The following is a 20,915-nucleotide window of genomic DNA, read 5'->3' as shown; positions in this document are numbered from 1 at the left end:
AATATTTGCAAATGAAACAACTGACAAGGGATTAATCTCTAAATATATAAACAGCTCGCACAGCTCAATATTGAAAAAATAAATGAGACTGTCATATAGAATGAAGTAAGTCAGAAAGAGAAAAACAAATATTGCATAATATCACTTATATGCAGAATCTGGAAAAATGGTACAGGTGAATTTATTTGCAAAGCAGAAATAGAGACACAGGGACTTCCCTGGTGGTCCAATGGCTAAGACTTCGAGCTCCCAATGCAGGGGGCCTGGGTTCAATCCCTAGTCAGGAAACTAGATCTCACAGGCTGCAACTAAGAGTTTGCATGCCACAACTAAAGACCCTGCATGCTGCAATGAAGACTGAAGATCCCACATGGTGCAACTAAGACCCAGTGCAGCCAAAGAAAGAGAATATAGAAAACAACTGCAGGGCTTCCCTGGTGGCTCAGTGATAAAGAATCTGCCTGCTAAGGCAGGAGACCTTGGTTCAATCCCTGGTCTGGGAAGATCCCACATACTGCAGATCAACTAAGCCTATGCGTCACAACTACTGAGCCTGTGCTACAATTTCTGAAGCCCATGTGCCCTAGAGCCTGTGCTCTGCAACAAGAGAAGCCACCACAATGAGAAGCCTGTGCACCACAACTAGACAGTAGACCCTGCTCAATACAACTAGAGAAAAGCCTGCACAGCAATGAAGACCCAGCACAGCCATAAATAAAATTTTTTAAATTAAAAAAAAGAGGAAAGCAACTGCAATCATCATAATAGTGAAATACTAGTGGCATTCACCTTAAAGTCAGAACAAAATCAAGAATATTCACCTATTTTCTCAACTATTACTGAATGTTGCTCTGCAGGTTCTAGCCAAAGCATGAAGACAAAAGTTAAAATGCTGTAAAGGAAGAATCATAAAATGTCCTTGTTTATATATGATATACAGACAATATAAGAGAATGAACTGAGATACTATTAAAATTAAATAGAAATAGAGTTTAAGTTTTAAATCAATAACTTTTCTCTATAAAAACAATATCCAATTAGAAAATGCAATGGGGGGAAAGATCTCATTCACAGCAGTGAAAAAAATGATAGGAATAAACCTAATAAGAAACATACAAAATACTGACATGAATAAAATTACAAAATATTACTGAAGGCTATAAGTATGAATATCTGACAAACAGATAGATGTACAATATTCCTGAATGAGAAGTCTCATTATTTAAAAACTTCAAGTAAGTGTAAATTTCTACAACAATCTCATTGGGATTTGCGAGGACAGGGATAAGAGTACTAAACAAGTTGGTTCTCAAGTTCATCTGGAAGAACATATAAAAAGAGCCAAGAAGCTTTTAAAAGATAGAAGTGAGGGAAGCCTTGCCTACCAAATATCAAATTATTATATAAAGTTGTGAAATAGTTCAAGAATAGACAAATATATCAATGGAACTGAATAGAGAAGTGGTTATGTGTGAGAATTTAGTTTATGACAAGTATTGCATTTCAAATCTCTTCTGAGGCACCACTAAAAGTAAACCAAAACAATATACAAAATATGTACAAACCTGAAAGGACAAAAAGTTCTTGGGATTTTCTCGATGCAGGAATGTCATCTGAGAAATTGTAGCTGAACTATTAATAGTAGCTGGGAAGAAATTTTGATCTTCTACAGAGGATACAGATAAGAAGGGGCCATTTCACCAGAAAAACTTTGCAAAGATCCAAGACACCAGGTACAGCAGAGGATGCTCATGACATATGGGGCTGGAAACAGAGTTTAACTGAAATTTGGTCCACGAAAACAGTAATCCCCCCTTAATTGCAGGGGATACTTTCTAAGACCCCCAGGGGATGCCTGAAACCACAGATAGTACCAAAACTTATATATACTGTTTTTTCCCTATACATATTAGTATCTATGATAAATTCTACTTTATAAATTAGGTACAGTAAGAGAATATCCAAATTGCCAGCATCTGCTCTTGTGCTTTGAAGCCATTACTAAATAAAATAAGGGTTATTTGAACACAAGCACTGTGACACTGAGACAGTTGATCTGATAACTTCGAGGAGGTTACTAGGTGATTAATAGGAGGGTAGTGTATACAGCATGGATGTGCTGGACAAAGGCATGATTTACAGCCTAGAGTGGGATGTCAGAGATTTCATCTTGCTATTCAGAACTGTGTTCACTTTAAAACTAATAATCCAATCAAAAAATGGGCAGAAGATTGAAAGAGACATTTCTCCAAACAAAACATACAGATGGCCAATAGGCACATGAACAGATGTTCATCATCACTTAATTATTCAAGAAATGCAAATCAAAACTACAATGAGGTACTACCTCACACCCGTCAGAATGGCCATCATTAAAAAGTCTAAGTCCCTGGCGGAATTCCAGTGGTTAGGACTCAGCACTTTCACTGTCAGGTCCCAGGTCTGACCCTTGGTTGGGGAATTAAGATTCTGCAAGCCACGCAGTGTAGTAAAAGAGTCTACTAGTAATAAATGCTGAAGAGTGTGTGGAGAAAAGGGAACCCTCCTACATGGTTGGTGGGAATGTAAATTGTATAGCCACTAGAGAAAACAATATGGATATTTCTCAAAAAACTAAAAATAGACCTACTATCATATGATCCTACAATCCCACTGTTGGCATATACCCAGACAAAACTATGATTTGAAAAGATACATGCACCCTTATGTTCATAGCAGCACTATTCACAATAGTCAAGACTTGGAAACAACCTAAATGCCCATCGACAGATGAACGGATAAAGAAGATGTGGTATGTATGTATATACAATGGAATATTAGCCGTTAAAAAGAATGAAATAATGCCACTTGCAGTAATATGGATGGACCTAGAGATTATCATACTAAGCAAAGTAAGCCAGAAAGAGAAAGACAAATACTAAATGAACATAATCTATGAAACAAAAGCTGACTTACAGATATTGAGAACAGACTTGTGGTTGCCAAGGGGGAGAGGATAGAGACGGGAAGGACTAGGAATTTGAGATTAGCAGATGCAAACTATTATATATAGGATGGATAAACAATAAGGTCATACTGTAAAGTACAGAGAACAATATTCAACATCTTGTGATAAATTATAATGGAAAAGAATATAAAGAGAATATATATATACATGCATAACTGAGTTACTTTGCTATATAGCAGAAATTAAATACAACATTGTAAATCAACTATACTTCAATAAAATATTTTTTAAAAACTTATGAGTTGCTTATTTCTAGAACTGTCCATTTAATGTTTTCAGACTACATTTGACTGAGGGTAACTAAAATCATGGGATGTGAAACCATGGATAAGGAGGACTACTATATTCAGTAAAAAATGCTTACCGTTTCCTGAGACCAGAAGAAACGCAAAATTAAAGTGAGATACCATTATTTGCCTAACTTGTTGATAAAAATTTTAATTCGTAACAAAATACTGAAGACGGTTTTGGTGAAACTGGTATCTCATACACTGCTGGGTGGCCATGTAAACTGAAACAGCCTTTGTGAGAGGAAATTGAGCAGTATATATTAACACTTCAAATGTGTAAGGATATTTACACCTCCTTTCCAGCAATCCCACTTCTAGGAATCTATCCTCAAAAAATATTAGTATAAATATTCAAAGATATGTGTATAACATTTTAACTGCTGCATAATTTGTAATATTAAAAAACTGTCAACAACTTAAGTGTTCACCAATAGCAGAATAGTTAAATAAATTATGGCATATCCATACTATGCAGCACAAAAAAGAATGTCAGATCTATATATATTGATGTGGGAATATTTTAAAGGACAATAAAGTGATATGCTTAACAATTAAGCTACAGAAAAATATTTATAGAGTAATTTTAATTGGCCAAAAAGAAAAACTAAACCTCTCCTTAAAAATGTAGGTATCAATGGGATGGGGAATACATGTAAATCCATGGCTAATTCATTTCAATGTATGACAAAAACCACTGCAATGATGTAAAGTAATTAGCCTCCAACTAATAAAAATAAATGGAAAAAAAAATGTAGGTATCGCTCATACTTTTACTGTCTCTACATGTTGTATGCCAATATGCTTATAAATGTATAGCAAATGTTTGTAAGGATACACACCAAATTTCCTATGGTGACTTCTTCTGAGAACAATTTAAGAATTCAAATACTGTGTTTTCCATTTTATTCACATCTGCATGTTTTTTGTTTTTTAAAGATGAAGGAAGCTCATACTAGTAAGTTAAATGTTTGTGTCATATTGATGCAGATGATATGAACTCTATCTTCCAACACTGATTTTTCTCATGAACTCTAATTTTGCATTTCTCATTAACTGCCTGCTAGCATTTCTACTCACATGCTTTGCCACCATTTCAAGCTCATATCTAAAATAAAATTCACTCTTGGAATATTCAAATAATATTAATCCTAGTTCCCAGTTTTCCTGTTTCTGTTAAAAGCACTAACCTACCTGTTACTTAAGTTTGAAGCCTTGGAGTAACTATCTTATACCATTCCCTCTCTATCAGAAAAAAATCAAGCCCAAGGTTTTTTTTTTCCTTCTTTTTAAATAATATCTTACATATCTCCTTTCTACTTTCTTTATCACCCTAACTCAGGCCCTTCATTCAACAAACATATATTAAGCACATAATATATATATTTGCTAGGCAGTTTTAGATGCTGCATATAGTACAGAAAGACTTATATGCTAGTGAATGAGAGAAATAATGTACAAGAAAAAAATAATTATGCAATGTTGTTAGCATTTATAATGCTTATCCTGTACTAGGTACTATGATAAGCAATGAGGTAGATATTAAATGAGATAAGTTTATCTCATTTAATACTCCTAATGACCCTATGATATAGGCACTGTTATTAATCCCATTTTATAGTTGGGGAAACTGAGGTCTATAGCTCTTAAGTACTTTAAGGTCACATAACTAGTAAGTAGTCAAGATTTCAACCCAGGCAGCCTGATGTTATATTAATAGTTTGTCCTCTTAACTATTATGCTATATTGCTTATCATGTAAGGAAACTTCAGCAGATGATAAAGGATATGGGGAAAATCAAACAGGGTAATGTGATAGTACCTTGGCGAGTATGTGCTAACTTAGAGAAGATGGTCAAGAAAGGCCTCACTGAGAGGTGAGAGGTGGAAGAACTCAAATTTGACCTGTGAAGCTTCTCACTCTGCATTTTGCTAATTGCATAGGCATTATGTGGTTTCTATGTATTTCCTGCAAATTGGCACCAGGATCCAAAGACTATATTAAACTCTGATTCCATCCCTTTCATATGAGTATAGGATAGACATAATGTCTAATATCTTTGCTCCTTATTTATCAAGGATTGCAAAACAGTGATATTCTCATTTTATTGCTTTTTATTAATTGGAATGGTTTTGGAAAAAGACATGTCCCTTCATCTACCCAGTTCATCCAGGAAAGGCAGGATAAATACTTGATTATCTCCCTTTATTTATTAATTTTTGAGATGATGAATTGTTTCCCTATCATGAGTGGTGATAGTTGAGCTGTGAATGTTAAGAATCACCTATTCAAAGACCTGGAGAAAGACTATTCCAGGTAGGGGAAACAGGTAGTACAGAGGCACTGAGGAAGGAGTGAGTTGCATTAAGTTTAAGGAACACAAAGACTAGCAATGGCCATATTACTTTCACTCCTTCTGATGTTGTGGACTCAGTGTTTGTGTCCTCTAAAATTCATACATTAAAATTCTACCCTCCAATGTGATGGTATTAGGAGATGGGGCTTTGGGGAGGTAACTAGGATTAGAAGAGATCATGAATGGGATTAGTGCCCTTATAAGAGTCATGAGAGCTTGCTTTCTCTCTTTCCTCTCTACCTGGTAGAGGTCCCTCACCAGAACGTGACTATGTTGGTACCCTGATCTCAGACTTCCAGCCTCCAGAACTGTAAGAAATAAATTTATTTGTTTATAAACCACCTAATCCATGGTACTTTGTTATAGCAGCATGAATCGACTAAGACATATCTCTTAAATACATTATTCTCTCCTCCATTCTTACTACCACATCCATTTAGTTTGAGGTCTCATCTTTCTCTCTTGGACTACTGCAACTATCTTCAATTGGTTTCACTGCCTCCAAGAATCTCTTTCTTCCACCCTAGTCGATTAACTTCTTACTCACCAAAAGCTTTCAATTCAGTGTATAATTCTTTTTGGTGAGAATGAATCTAAGTTTTAATAATGGATGTCATTGGTAAAATAACACTGATTTAATAGATGGAGGTATTTGCTGGAAAGTAGTGTTAGAAACAAAGGACTACAGGCTTTGTACTCAAACCTTGATTTGAGTCCCAGTTCTGACACTTGATAGATGTGTGACTTAGAGAAAATTATGCAACCTCCCTGAAGCCCAGTTTCATCATCTATTAAAAAATAATAATAATGCTTTTTATACACTATTGTGAGAAGTAAAGAGAATATATATTCTCATTTGAGATATATGTATATATAATATATACAAAGAGAAATAACAGATAAAAGTGTGCATGTACACATGCACATATTTTATTACAGTACTTAGATCATAGTAAAGGCTCAATAAAGTTTTTTTTAATTACTCTTCCCATCATGTATCTTGCAGAAGTTCTAGTTTCAGTGATGACTGCCACATGTTTAAACTTCAGTCATTGCTAAGAGTTGTCCAAGAGTCGTCTAAGAATATCTAAAATCTAAGGACCCAACTGGAATTTTAGAAGACGATTTTAGAAGATAATCACACTACTCTAGTCTAGCAGCATCCCTTTGACAAGCCTATGTGGGAACCAACGAGGCCCTTAGTTGATCAGTGATGTCTCATATTGATACAACACTTTTCCAAATCACTTTTCATCTCTGATCACCTCATCCCTAACCTAAGTGGGACCCCCCTGGGACTTTACCTGTCACTTTATCCAGATCAGTAATTATCTCCCAATTATGCCAGATTCAGTGTCACTGACTCTAGGACCCCTGCCTCTACTGTTCTCTCTCTCTCTTTCTGCTCCCAAAGTCCCAGAACACTGCTAGAGGGAGAACCAAGCAGAGCAATATAAATTCATGCTGTCCAATTTCAACTTGGCCCTTGCAGCTGCTCAGCAACCCTTTTATTTGTCTCACATGTTCCCTGGCACTCTCCCCACAGAGGCTGTTTCAGACCTTCCTCTTTCTCCTCAAATTATAAACTCCAATCTCCCTCCTTCTACTTCTACAGATTTCATATTAGACACTTTCATCAGATTAACTGTCCCTCCTTCAGCAAATCAGTAATATCTTTCTCCCTTCCAGCCTTGTCCTCTAGCCATCCAGTTTCCTTCCCAGGACAGCAATCAATGTTCTTGATCTCTTGTTTATCCTTTCAGAGATATTTTATGACGCTACAAGCTAACGTACAGAGAAGAGGGAACTTGCACTGGTTGTTAAAGGTAAGTAGAATTTGGATGGGTAGAGAGAAAGCAGATGCTATTCCAAGCAGAGGAAACATCCGGGGCAAAGGCACAGAAGTGGAAATGAATAAGATATATTTAGAAAACAGGGTATAGCAAGAAGAGTAATCCCCTGAGAAATAATCCCAGCTGCTGCCTTAAGAGCTACCTCTCCTTTTCTAGTTCTGACTTCAGCCTGATCATTGCTTCCCTGACTGTCCTGCTCCACATACCAGCAGAGTAGAAATCTGACACTGCATGGCCCCTTACCCATTTTATCTTGCCTGGACCTCCGTTACTATTTATTGAGCCATCTGTTTCATTCCTGCTAAAGAGGTCCTAGCTTCTTCCTGAGCCACTCTCTAGGCCAGACTCTCTTGGTCACGTAGACAATTTCCCCACACCACTGAAAATAGGACAATGAATATAGAATATGCATTGTACAGACATTACAGATCTTACCAATGTATACAACAGAGAACCTATACAACAGAGATGGAATTGGAAAAACCCAGACTACGAAATTCTACTGAAAAACAATCCAACTTCCTCAACAAAAAGTTGCAAGGAAAAAAGTGACATATAATATATATTCAGTCACAATGTGCGATCTTATTTAGATACTGATTCAAACCAAAAAAGCCATAAAATTCTTTTGACATTTATGAAACTATTGGAAATTTAAATGCTGACTTGATTATTTAATGATATTAAGGAAATACTGCTTGTTTATTTTATGTGTGCTAATGATACTACAATTATGATTTTTAAAAAAGAATCCTTACCTTTAAAGATACATAATGAAATATTTAGGTATGGAATGACATCATATCTGGAATTTGCTGCAAAATATTATGGGACAGAAGAAACAGATGAAACGAGAGTGCCCAAGAGTTGAGACAAGTTGAAGCTGAGTGTTTAGTAAGGGATTCATTACAGTATTCAGTCTAGTTTTGTACATTTTTACATTCTCCATTAAAATGCTTTTTAAAATGTTATTGAATTATCAAGCATCTGATGAAAGTGTGTGTATTAATCTAAAGGAGTGGAACAGGAGGAGCTGGAACATGAGAAGAGGAAGGTCTGGAACAGCCTCTGTGGGGACAGTGCCAGGGAATGTATGAGACAAATAAAAGGGTTGCTGAGCAGCTGCAAGGGTCAAGTTGAAACTGGACAGCAAGAATTTATACTGGCCTGCTTGGTTCTCCCTGTAGCAGTATTCTGGGACTTCGGGAGCAGAGAGAGAGGGGACAGTGAACAGGGGTCCCAGAATCAGTAACACTGAATCTGGTGTAACTGAGAGAGAATTACTGATCCAGATGAAGTGACAGGTAAAGTACCTAAGGGTCCCACTTAGGTTAGAGATGAGGTAATCAGAGGTGAAAAGCTGTTTGGGACACTGGTCCCCAACCTTTTTGGCATGAGGGACTGGTTTTGTGGAAGACAATTTTTCCATGAACCAGGGGGTTTGGGGATGGTTTCAGGATTATTCAAACACATTACATTTATTGTGCACTTTATTTCTATTATTATTACATCAGCTCTACCTCAGATCATTAGACATTAGATCCCAGAGGTTGGGGATCCCTAGTTTAGGAAAGCATTATATCAATGTGAGATATTACTGAACAACTAAGTGCCTTGCTGGTTCCCAGAGAGGCTTATCAAAGGGACTCTGTTAGGCTAGAGGGGTGTGATATCAAGCTCCTCTTCTAAGATTTTCACTGGATTTTAGATATTTGGATATTCTCAGATGGCTCTTGAACAATGACTGAGGTTTTAATCAGTAGCCATGTGACCTCAAGCAAGCTATGTCCTTCTCTGAGCTTTGATTTCCTTATCTACAAAAGCCGGGGATAATAATCCTCAGGGATCAGGTATGGGGATTAAGTAAAATAATGTGGGTAGAAGTGCCCTACACAGTGGCATTCTATATATGATGTTTACTCCCTCAGGAGGTGAATACAATCATACATAATGCTCAAGTTGATACAACTGTATGGTAAATATGTTATCACTTTATAGACTAGCAAAACCTGACTGTCAAGAAAAATTCTATTTTCTGGGAATTCCCTGGTAGCCCATGCTTAGGAGTCCAGGTTCAATCCCTGGTTGGAGAACTAAGATCCTACAAGTCATGAGGTGCAGCTAAAAGAATCCTATTTTCTTATTGAAACATTATAAAATTGGACTCCTTACTGAAACATTATAAAATTGGACATTGGAAATGTGTCCCTCTTCTCCAAGGGAAAAAAAAAGAAACGCCTCGGCCTTCCCAATAGGCCAAGGTAAAAGCTTTTGGTGAAAAGAAAGAAGAATAGTAGTGGTACTAATAATAGGTACTTTGAGCTTCCCTGGTGGCTCAGAGGATAAAGTATCTGCCTGTGATGCAGGAGACCCGGGTTCGATCCCTGGGTTGGGAAGATCCCCTGGAGAAGGAAATGGCAACCCACTCCAGTATGCTTGCCTGGAGAATCCCATGGACAGAGGAGCCTGGCAGGCTACAGTCCATGGGGTCGCAAAGAGTCGGACACAACTTAGCAATTGAACAACAATGAAGAGACCGAGCCTAGGACTGAGTCCTGAGGAACTTCATCATTGAATGGCCAGTAAGAAGAGGAGGAGCCTGTAAAAGAGACTGAAAGAAATGGCCAGAGAAGTAGGAAGACAACCAAGAGGAGTGATGGGTCATAGAAGCCAATGTATGAAATGTACTTCAAGAAAGAAACCATCATTAATGTCAAATTTTGCTTGAGAGTTCAAGTAAGATGGGGACTAAAGTATCCATTGGATTTATTGACTTGGTGGCCTGGCCAATGGTAACCTTATCACCCCAGATTGAGAGAGTTAGAAGACATACTGAAGTGTGTTGTGAATGGACTAGGAAGAAGGAAATGGAAAAAGAGTAGTTATTTTAAGAAGTTTGGTTACAAAGGAGAGAAAGGAATTAATAGTAGCTGGAGAATAATATGAAGTCAAGGGAAATTGTTTTTGTAAGACTGGGGAGACTTGCATATGTTTAAATGTCAATGAAAATATCCAGAGAGGAAAAGGCTGAACAAACAGAGTAGAGAGAGGATAAATAATAGTGTAAGGTTTCCAGAGAGGAGGGAATATGATATAAAGCACAGTGGAAAGAAATGAGAACTATAAAAGGAGGCAGGGAGAGTGTGCTATTATGAATAAATATGTAGATGTGATGGTGGGAAGTAGATGATTAAATGAGATAATACATGCAAAGCACTTAGTATAATGGTTGGCAGGTTAGTTTGTATCAGAAATGGTAGCTATGGTTATTGTGGTGGTGGTGGTTAATAATGTTACACACCTGCTTGAAACTCATATTTTGGCTTTGGGGCTATGTAAAAGGATCTACTATACTACCTTATTAATGCTGTAAATTTTAAGCTTTATATATAAAGTTTATATACAAGGGTTACTTGAAATTTTTGATTCCTCACCTCCATCCTCTCCAGGAATTCTGAGTAGTTGCTGGTCCCCTGATTTTGATAAGATAGAAAAAAGTTGTACATTAAAGATTAGTGTACTTTATATACTCTTCTATATATATTTTACATCTCTAAATTTAAAAAAATACATCCTCTAAAGCCCCTTTTGATGTTTCACCCACAGAAAAATGACATTAAAAGTAAACTTTTGGACTTCCCTGGTGGCTCAGTGGATAAGAATCCATATGCTAATACAGAGGACATGGGTTTGATCCCTGCTCCAGGAAGAGTCCACATGCTGCAGAGCAACTAAGCCCACGCACCACAACTTCTGAGCCCAAGAGCCACAAATACTGAAGCCAGCGCACCTAGATCCTGTCCTCCACAACAAGAGAAGCCACCACAATGAGAAGCCCAAGCACTGCAATAAAGAGTAGTTCCTGCTTGCTGCAACCTAGAGAAAGTCCATTCACAGAAACAAAGACCCAGTGCAACCAAAATAAATAAATAATAATAATAAAGTGTTCCTACTTAAAAAAAAATAGTAAACCTTTGAGCTCATTTTACATGCTAGGAAGGTGATGCTCAAAATCCTTCAAGCTAGGCTTTAGCAGTACGTGAACCAAGAACTTCCAGACGTTCAAGCTAGATTTAGAAAAGGCAGAGGAACCAGAAATCAAATTGCCAGCATTTGCTGGATCACAGAGAAAGCAAGAGAATTCCAGAAAAACATCTACTTTTGCTTCATTGACTATGCCAAAGCCTTTGACTGTGTGGATCACAACAAACCACGGAAAATCCTTAGATAGGAATATTAGACCACTTAACCTGTTTCCTGAGAAACTTATACATGGGTCAAGAAGCAACAGTTAGAACTGGACATGAAACAACTGACTGGTTCAAAAGTGAGAAAGGAATATGACAAGGCTGTACACTGTCACTCTGTTTAACTTACATGCAGAGTACCGAAATGCAGAGTACTTAACTTACATGCAGAGTATTCAAAATGCCGGGCTGGATGAATCACAAGGACCGGGAGATAAGATGATTAGATAGCATCACAGACTCAACGGACATGAGTTTGAGCAAACTCCGGGAGATAGTGAAGGACAGGGAAGCCTGGCGTGCTACAGTCCATAGGGTCACAAGGAGTCAGACCCGACAGCAACTGAACAACAACAAACTTCTGGGATTTCCCTGGTGGCGCAAGTGGATAAGAATTTGCCTGCCAACGCAGGGTTCGATCCCTGCTCCAGGAAGATTCTATATGCCTCAGAGCAACTAAGCCTGAGCACCACAAACACTGAGCCTGAGTTCTACAGCCCGTGAGCCACAGCTACTGAGACCACGTGCTACTACTGAAGCCCAAATGCCTAGAGCCTGTACAACAACAAAAGAAGCCACCTCAATGAGAAGCCCACATACTGAAACGAAGAGTAGCCTCCACTTGCCACAACTAGAGAAAGCCCATGAACAGCAACAAAGACCCAGGGTAGACAAAAATAAATAAAATTATTTTAAAAGAACTTTTTTTTTAAAAAAGTAAACTTCCAAAAAAAAAAAAGTAAACTTCCCTGGTGGTTGAATGGTTAAGACTCCAAGCTTCCACAGCAGGAGACACAGGTTTGATCCCTGGTTGGATAACTAAGATCCCACTTGCCACCTAGTTAGAAAGGATCTGAAGGATTCAGCTCAGGGGAAAACTTAATTTGCACTTGAATGAGAGCAGAGAGCTAAACCAGAATTATTGAATATCCTGGAGGTCCAGGAAGCCCCTTTATCTGTGCTCAAACTTTCCTGCAAGGTAGAGGAAACTTTCCTGATGCATTCTCTAACATCCCCTAATCTTGCCTCAGTTTCCAAATCCTCAGCACAATGCTTCAATCCCTCACCTTTGCTGCCCATGTCCATTCTCCCACCCCCATCTTACTCCTAGCTACTAATGAAACCTTATGTTCTTTGAATCTAAACTGAGATAAAAGGGTGCTATGAAAAATACTTGAGATCACCTGAGTAAGCTTCCTAGTTTGATGTTTCTAAGAATCTGAAATCCCAGATTCTTGGCCACGCTGTTGAAGGAGTAAATCTGATTTAAGAGAGACTCAAAAAAAGAGATATCACTCCTCTAATTAAGACCTACATTTAAGGGAATTCCCTCATGGTCCAGTGGTTAGTGATTTCACTGCCATGGTTCGGGGTTCAATCCCTGGTCAGGGAACTAAGATTCCACAGGCGGTGAGGTGCAGCCAAAAAAAAAAAAAAAAAACCAATAAAAAGAAAAGGCTGAACTTCTCTGGTGGTACAGTGGATAAAAATCCACCTGTCAATACAGGGGACACAGGTTTGATCCCTGGTCTGGTAAGATTTCATATGCTACGGGGCAACTAAGACTGTGCACCACAACAACTGAGGCCATATGCACCTAGGGCCTGTGCTCCACAACAAGAGAAGCCACCACAACGAGAAGCTGGTGCACTGTCACAAAGTGTAGCCCCCGCTCGCTGCAACTAGAGAAACCCTGCATGCAGCAGCTAAAGAAATCCTGCATGCAGCAACAAGGACCCAGTGCAACCAAATAAATAGAATAAAATTTTTTAAAAAGAAAATGCCTATAATGCCTTTTTAACTCTCTCTTTTGTTCCCTCATTTAAACCTTCTGAGGGAATTACCTGGTGGTCCAGTGGTTAGGGCACCATGGTTTCACTCCGGGGGCACAGGTTGGATCCCTGGTCAAGGAACTAAGATCCTGTATGCCAAGTGGCCAAAAAAAAAAAAAAATCCTCTGATATGTTAGCAGTGGTTACAAACCACAAAAGAACTAAGTTTGGAGAGAATCCAAAGAATTCTTACTTCTTACTCTACACATTTCTGTATTGTCTTTTACAATGACAATGTATTGCTTTTGGAGTTTATAATAAAACATAAAAAGTAAAATAGAACACCTTCCTACCCAAGCCTGGCTCTCCCAACTCTTCCATAGCCATCCAAATTTCTTATTCTTCAAATTTCCACTCAAAATATATTTCTTAACCCTCACATTTATGGTTAATTGATTTTCAACTAGGGTGCCAGGTCAATTCAGTGGGGACAGAATAGTCTTTCCCACAAACAGTGCTGGGACAACTGGATACCTATAGGCAAAAATATAAAGTTGGACACCTACCTCATACCACATACAAAAACTTTTAAGAATTTACCTGGCAATGCAGGGGACACAGGTTTGATCCCTAGTGGGGGAACTATGATCCCACATGGCGTGGAGCAACTAAGCCCATGTGCCATGACTACTGAAGTCCCTGTGCTCTGGAGCCCACGTGCCATAACCAGAGTTCGTGTGCTGCAATGGAAGATCCCACATAACACAATGAAGATTCCAAGTGCAGCCAAATAAATAAGTATTTTTAAAAAGATGGATCAAAGACCAAAATGAAAGAGCTGAAACTATAAAATTCTTAGAAAACACAGGAATGAATTTTTATGACCATGTATTAGGCAATGGTTTCTAGGATATGACATCAAAAGCATAAGCAACCAAAGGAAAGATGGATAAATTAGAATTCCTAAGAATTTACAACTTTTGTGTATCAAAAGACACCAAGGAAGTAGAAAGACAACATAGGGAATGGGAGAAAATATTTATAAATCATGTTTCTGACAAGAGATTTGTCACTAGAACATATTTTTTAAAAAGTCACTAAAAAGACAAACAACCCTATTAACAAATGGACAAAGGTTTGGTTTAGACATTTCTCCAAATAAGATATAAAAATGGTCAACAAGCACATGTAAAGATGCTCAGCATCATTAGCCATCAGGAAAAAGCAAATTAAAACCACAATGATATTCCACTTCACACCCACTAGGATGGCTGTGATTTAAATAAAAGACAGGTAACAAGTGCTATCTAGGATGTAGAGAATTGGAACCCTCATACACAGCTGATGGGAATGTAAAATGGTGCAGCCTCTTTGAAAAACAGTCTGGCAATTCTTCAAAAGGTTAAAAGTTATCATCTGACCCAGAAATTACACTCCAATTATACTTGATATATATCTAAGAGAAATGAAAACATAGGTCCACATAAAAACTTGAACATGAATGCTCATGGGAGCATTATTACAGGAGCATTACTCGTAATAGCCAAAAAGTAGAAACAATCCAAATATACCTCAAGTGATGAAGAGATAAACAAGTGTTATATCCACACAATGAAATATCATTTGGTCATTAAAAGGAACAAAGTACTGATGTTGGATGAGCATCATGTTGTATGAACATGGATGAACCTTGAAAACATTATCCTAAGTGAAAGAAGTCTGTCACAAAAAACCACATATTGGATGAAATATCCAGAATAGGTAAATCCATAGAGGCAGAAAGTAGATCAGTGGTTGCCTAGGGCTATCAGTTTGAGGGGAAATTGGGAGTGACTGCTAATGGGTATAGGGTTTCTTTTGGGAATGGCAAAAACTGATTGTGGTTGGGACTTCCCTGGTGGTCCAGTGGTTAACACTCTGTGCTCTACTGCAGGGGCATGGGTTCGATCTCTGGTTGGGGAACGAAGATGCTGCAGTGTGGCCAAAAAAATAAAAATAAAATTGATTGTGGCTGCACAACTCTGAGTATACTAAAAAAAACCCTGAATTTTACACTTACACTTGGGTAAATTGTATAGGATGTGTACTATATTTAATTAAAGTTGTAAAAAATGTACTTGTTCCATGGTGTTTTCCCTTTCTACTACAGTCCACATTAATCACTCCATTCTCTCAACTCCTATAGCTTTGAAAATTGTACTGCACAATTTAGCACTCAGTTAAACTACTTATAATATTTATTATTATCTCATGTGGATTAGCCTTGACTTGTCAACCACACTACAATTTTCCCAAGAGGAATGAGTAAGTCTACTGCTTCTCAGATACCTCTAAACCACCTAACATGTAACTGGGCACGTAGTAAGTACTCAGTAAATACTTGGTGGTTGTGAAGAATTGATTGCACGTGCTTGTATTCACACATGTGTGTTACACACATACACAGAAGCTGGAGGGAATGAATGCAATCTTAGATAGTGAGGTGAGAGAACGACACTATGTGAAACTGCAGAATACAAGATTTATTGGGAAAAAACAGCATGGTTTGGACACTTTTGTTCTCCCCTCCTTCTGCCTCCTGCTGCTCAGTGACACTCCATGGCCAACCATACCCTGGTCTCTGAAATCCTAAGGGAGTCACTGAGGTCCTATCTAGACACTTGACTGTCTGGTGTCACTATTCCCCCATTGCTTCCTCCTCTTCCTCCTCCTCTGTCCAGCTCAAGTCATCATCTGAATCCTCAGACTCTTCCTCATCCATCTCTAACCCAACCTCTGCCTTAGCCTTCTCAGCCAGTGCATCGGGGTGCTCCAGCTGGGCCCAGGATCCTGGGTCAGCCTTGACCAGGGAAATTTCAACCCGAGATGGCATCAAGGAGACAGAGCTCTGCTCCACGTCTATGACCTGAGGAGGAGGGAAAGATAGAGGAACACAGAAGAGAAAATGAGGAAACCAAAGGGGTTGGGGTCAGGGCAGGGTGGTGATGAATGAGAGGGAGAAAAATAAAAAATGCAAGATGGGGGAAAATATAGGGAAGGAATAAGTAAGGGAAAGAGAGAAAGAGGAAAGAAAGGGGAGTTGGGGGGAAGGGGAGAAAATAGGGAGAAGAGGGAGAGAGAGAGAGAATATCAAAGCAAATGAAGAGAAAACCTCCACTTTCCCACTACGACTTCGTCCCTCAAGACACCCTCTATTCATTGCAGTCCGGCCCTTCTTTTTACCCCATCTGCCTCCCCCTCTTGTGCCCCTTTCTCTTCACTTACCCCCCAGAGCTTCATCTGTGCTTGGAACACACGGTTACCATCAAAGACAATGTGGACATGAAGCTGAGAGAAAAGAATTACAGGGTAGGAACAATCCCAGAAGGTCAGAACATGTTATTATGACACAGAAGCAGGCCAGTGGTGTATTCCCTACATCCACAGGCCAGTCAGATAACCCTGACCTTACAGCTCTACCAGAGGACTATGGAGCCTACATGTTAACTGCGTACGACGACTCAGCCTGTAAGATGATAATATCACCCAATTCACTGGCCTCCCATCCAGCATCAGACATTCCTCACCTCAGTTTGACTGGCCTTCACCCAGTTGAATGCAGGAAGTGGAATCTGGCCATATACAGTCACCACTACTAAGGAATCTGTCTGATGCCAATCATGACGGCAAGATGCCGGCAGCTAAAAAGAAGATGTGAAATGTGGATGGTAAGAATGAACTCTTATCCCAAGGGGCGTTCTCATGGTGTATGTGGAAAAGAAACAGAGAGTGTCAGAAAGATTAACATGACTTCATATTGCAAAAGCGCTGGGAGCAGAAATCTTATTTGGTCCATGCAAAAGGGAGAAGATATAGAGCTTGGCCATGAGGTACAGGGAGGAGAAATTATTTGGGAACTGGGTTCTAATCAAGAGTTCAGTAAAGTCGGGACTTACCTGCTTCCCCCAATCATGTCTACCAACTCTGCATCCTGGCTGTGCCAGGAATGCCCCAAAATCCAGGGTCTGGATGCCACAACAGCTCCAAGATTTCACCCTGAGGTAGGAATAGAATTCACTTCATCTCCTTTCCCCTCCCCACAAGCACTCCATCTTAAGGTCAACATTGGGAAAATCCTGTCTCACAGCCCACCCAGTCCCCTCCATCACCCCTCATGGAATTGAGGTGCTCCAGGGTGGTAGGTACATGGAGTAGCATCACTCTCTAAGCCTTGGTATACCTAAGACAGATAAAGGAGAATCAGGAAAAGAATCAGATCATTTAAAAATGTATGCAGCCTCACATCTATACCCAGCCATCCCTCAGGCATCACGTCTCTCAAACACACGCTTGAGTCCTCCACAAACTCTCACTCACAGCATCACATCCTGGGTTCTGGCAGCTGGCCCCAATCCGGATCAGGCTACTGTCAACTCCTGGACAAAGAAAACAAGAGTCAGGAACCCTATTCATTTATTCCACCAAAACTGCCACTTTCACTAAATTCCAGCCTGTGAAACCTGTCCTACTAAGGACCCACTTACCTGCTCCAGGTTCTTGGTCTAATTCCTTCTGTTCCAGTGCCATTTCCAGGGCTTGGGATATATTTAGTGGAAGCAACTTTGAAGGCAACTCTGACCTAGGGAGTATGGGTGGGGTGATTTAGTCCAGACCCACTAACTGTGACCAACAGTGCCTACCTTCCCACCAATGGTAATAGAATTGAAGAAGTCTGGTGAAAGTAGGGCAGAGTTAGAGAAGATAGATAGCAATCCCATTGCCAATTTTCTTCTCTGTGGATATGCCAAATCCTTGAACCCTGGGGAATTCCCCAGGGCTTCTCTTGCCAATCTACTCAGTTGCTCTAAATCCATATTTTTCTATACAACTGCATTATTCCCTTTTCTTCATCTAATTAACTGTAGACTTTCTTCTGTTGCTCATATTATTTCCACAAAATTTATTCATTCTTCTCGGCAGCCTCCTGGCTGCCACTACTACTACATTCTTTTCTTAATATATAAAACGTATTTTAAAACTCTTTTCCAAAAAGAAAAAAAAACCCAATTCATTCAACAATCACCCTTATAACTAAGTATTTATTTGTGAGAGGCTATCTACTCTGTTGATTCAAAATACCTACCCCATCACCCCATACCATCTTAAAAGCAAAGGACATTATTTCTGGACACAAATTTCCCCTAAGGTACAAAACATACACCAAGCCCTGACACTTGGGTCTCCTCCTATCTCAAGTCTCTAGTTCCCAAACCTCAATGACCCATTAATCACTCCTAGGAAGCTCCATGAATGTACGAAAAACCCAGGGACCTCCTCTTTACTTGGGCCTCTCCCGACGCAAAGTCTCTGCTGACTTTGGAATCACATTCGGAGGTCTTTGCTCCTGAAGTGAACTGCTTGTACCAGGGCCCTCAGGTTGAGGGACCTCAGGGAGCTTCTCAGCACAGTGTGGTCCCACAGTACAGCCCTAGTATAGATAGGGAAAGAAAATTAGGGACAGAATCCTTCTATTGGGGCAGAATACCCGAAAGTAAAGAATTTACCTTGATGTTTAGGAACTCAGAGAAATCTACAGTTCGCTTCCGGCAGCAGGACCAACCCTGATAACAAGAGACCCAGCTCAGCTTAGATTCCTGGCTGTTTCTTTTGCAAAGTGCTCTTGCTATTCCCCCCTTGCCTATTCCTCACCTTAAGTGCGTCATGGAAGATTGGGACCCCAGGGTGATGGCAACAGGAATCTGTGGATACCAGTAAGATCAAGGAAGGAAAGGAATTCTTACTTTTCCAGGTTTATATCCTTACAATCTTTTCATATGGTATATAAAAAAAAGGATATCAGTAGACTGAAGAACATGCAGACCAATTAAACTAAGGCAGGTACACACTCAATTTCTGTTCCTGTAACAGACTGCCTATAGCTGACAACTCCCTTAGCACCCACAGAGCTCCTGGCAAGGTCAGGATTACTCACCAGGAAGGTTGGTTTGGGGGTCAAAATGCTGCCCACAGCCTTTGTTATGGCAGAGTAGAGACATGGAGGCGTTGGTAGAATTACTGAAAGGGTATTTCAAGGAGTCTGGCTGCCGAGTGGGGAACACCTCTTAGTCTGGAGGCTTTTAGCTGCCTGGAAGGGCCAGCTGTTTCTATCTTTAGTTCAGGAGGCGTACACCTCCTAACATGGGCAAGGGAACTTCAATTGGTCTTCCCAGCCAATAGGAAAGAACTCAGGAACATTTCAGCTCTGAGGCTTAAGAAAAAAGTATCAGGCAGAGTAGGGCTCGGAACCTGGGTGAGATCAGCTAACCACTGCTGAGACTTGTTTTAGATTTACCATGCCAATTTCAAGCCTCTTACATACCAGCACCTGCTCAGAAAGAAAGAACCAATTTTAAGCCCCCTCCCAGTTTGGTGAAGGTATCCCAATTCCTCTAGCCCATTTTCTTCCTCTTTCAAAGCAGCAGCTTTCCTCCCATCCTCATTACTTCTGTGTACCACCAAAAGCACGGGATCTTCAACCACTTTGACCATAGTATACATCTACCCTCCCCATGTTTGCCTAGATGATTAATATTTTAAGCAAAAGGTCATAAAGGATTATTCTTATAGCCTTGCACTCATCTGAGACAGAACTCCCCTTCCTCCCCCCTTCAAAAACAGCACAGAAAATTAAAAGGCTTAAAATGCATTTTAATAAGTTGATGTTGCATTAATTCATTTCTCAGAAAAACTTCAAAGGTATTAGGGACAAATCAAACATGGTACACCAATAAAAAATGCACAGCATAACTACCTAAGATAGGCAAAGCTAAGAGCTACTGTCTGACAATCAGCATACAGCAACCCTGTTCTCAAGATTGTACTAGGCCTATCAAGAAAAGCTGTGAATGGCAACATCACAGACACAAAAGGGCCATTTCTGGGTTGTCCTTACCCAAGAAAAAGATGGAGGCAAGTTTAACACAAGATTTTTTAAAGATATACTAAATGAAAATCTCTAAGAGAAAATGTCTTCCTTGGGACATGAAAGGGTAATATATGGGATATAACAGAACCGTATGTATGTTGTCTGTGACCTCTGTGGACATGTGCCTGAATTCCCACCTGGGAGTGAATGGAACAGTGGGGCCAAGGTCATTGGGGGATGTTTGGTTTTTGTGGTATATGTGGCAGGATCTCTGGGGGAGGGGGTGTAAGAACAAGAAAGCAAATAGAACAGGGTGGACAAAGAGTGGAATGATTAAGATTAATGGGGGCTCTAACTGGATCCATTTTGCCATGGCTCCCCGGCCCTCACAGGCTCTCAACAATCACATGAGATTTTAGGAATGCACCACACAGAACTGATTAGTGAAAGGATATACCACATAGAACTGATTTGTTAAATATTGCCCCT

The 20,915-nt window shown here is 39.6% G+C and overlaps 1 protein-coding gene across 11 annotated transcripts in view; it reads right to left on the bottom strand.

Annotated features, from left to right (window-relative positions):
• ITGB1BP2 (integrin subunit beta 1 binding protein 2) overlaps positions 1 to 20,096 on the bottom strand; it is a 36,476-nt gene extending 16,380 nt beyond the window's left edge. The window contains exons 1-13 of one of the 11 annotated variants that reach the window (XM_070461999.1): positions 19,494 to 20,096; positions 19,211 to 19,260; positions 19,066 to 19,122; positions 18,844 to 18,989; positions 18,046 to 18,140; positions 17,879 to 17,937; positions 17,671 to 17,741; positions 17,458 to 17,557; positions 17,089 to 17,202; positions 16,787 to 16,849; positions 13,595 to 13,671; positions 10,938 to 10,976; positions 8,262 to 8,318 (exon numbers count right to left, since the gene is read on the bottom strand). In XM_070461999.1, coding sequence (XP_070318100.1) covers positions 8,303 to 8,318; positions 10,938 to 10,976; positions 13,595 to 13,671; positions 16,787 to 16,849; positions 17,089 to 17,202; positions 17,458 to 17,557; positions 17,671 to 17,741; positions 17,879 to 17,937; positions 18,046 to 18,140; positions 18,844 to 18,989; positions 19,066 to 19,122; positions 19,211 to 19,260; positions 19,494 to 19,557 — 951 coding nt within the window. In that variant the 5' untranslated portion in view covers positions 19,558 to 20,096 and the 3' untranslated portion in view covers positions 8,262 to 8,302. Of the gene's footprint in view, positions 1 to 8,261; positions 8,319 to 10,937; positions 10,977 to 13,594; positions 13,672 to 13,930; positions 16,428 to 16,786; positions 16,850 to 17,088; positions 17,203 to 17,457; positions 17,558 to 17,670; positions 17,742 to 17,878; positions 17,938 to 18,045; positions 18,141 to 18,832 lie in introns of those variants that run through there. The other 10 variants (XM_070462000.1, XM_020882932.2, XM_070462002.1 and 7 more) reach the window with 10 other exon arrangements.
• Positions 20,097 to 20,915: the final 819 nt, after the last annotated feature.

This window comes from Odocoileus virginianus, chromosome X (genome assembly GCF_023699985.2).
Source record: "Odocoileus virginianus isolate 20LAN1187 ecotype Illinois chromosome X, Ovbor_1.2, whole genome shotgun sequence".
NCBI classification, from domain to species: domain Eukaryota; kingdom Metazoa; phylum Chordata; class Mammalia; order Artiodactyla; family Cervidae; genus Odocoileus; species Odocoileus virginianus.
The sequence above is the reverse complement of the archived record's forward strand: the minus strand, read 5'-3'. Positions and strand labels throughout refer to the sequence as shown.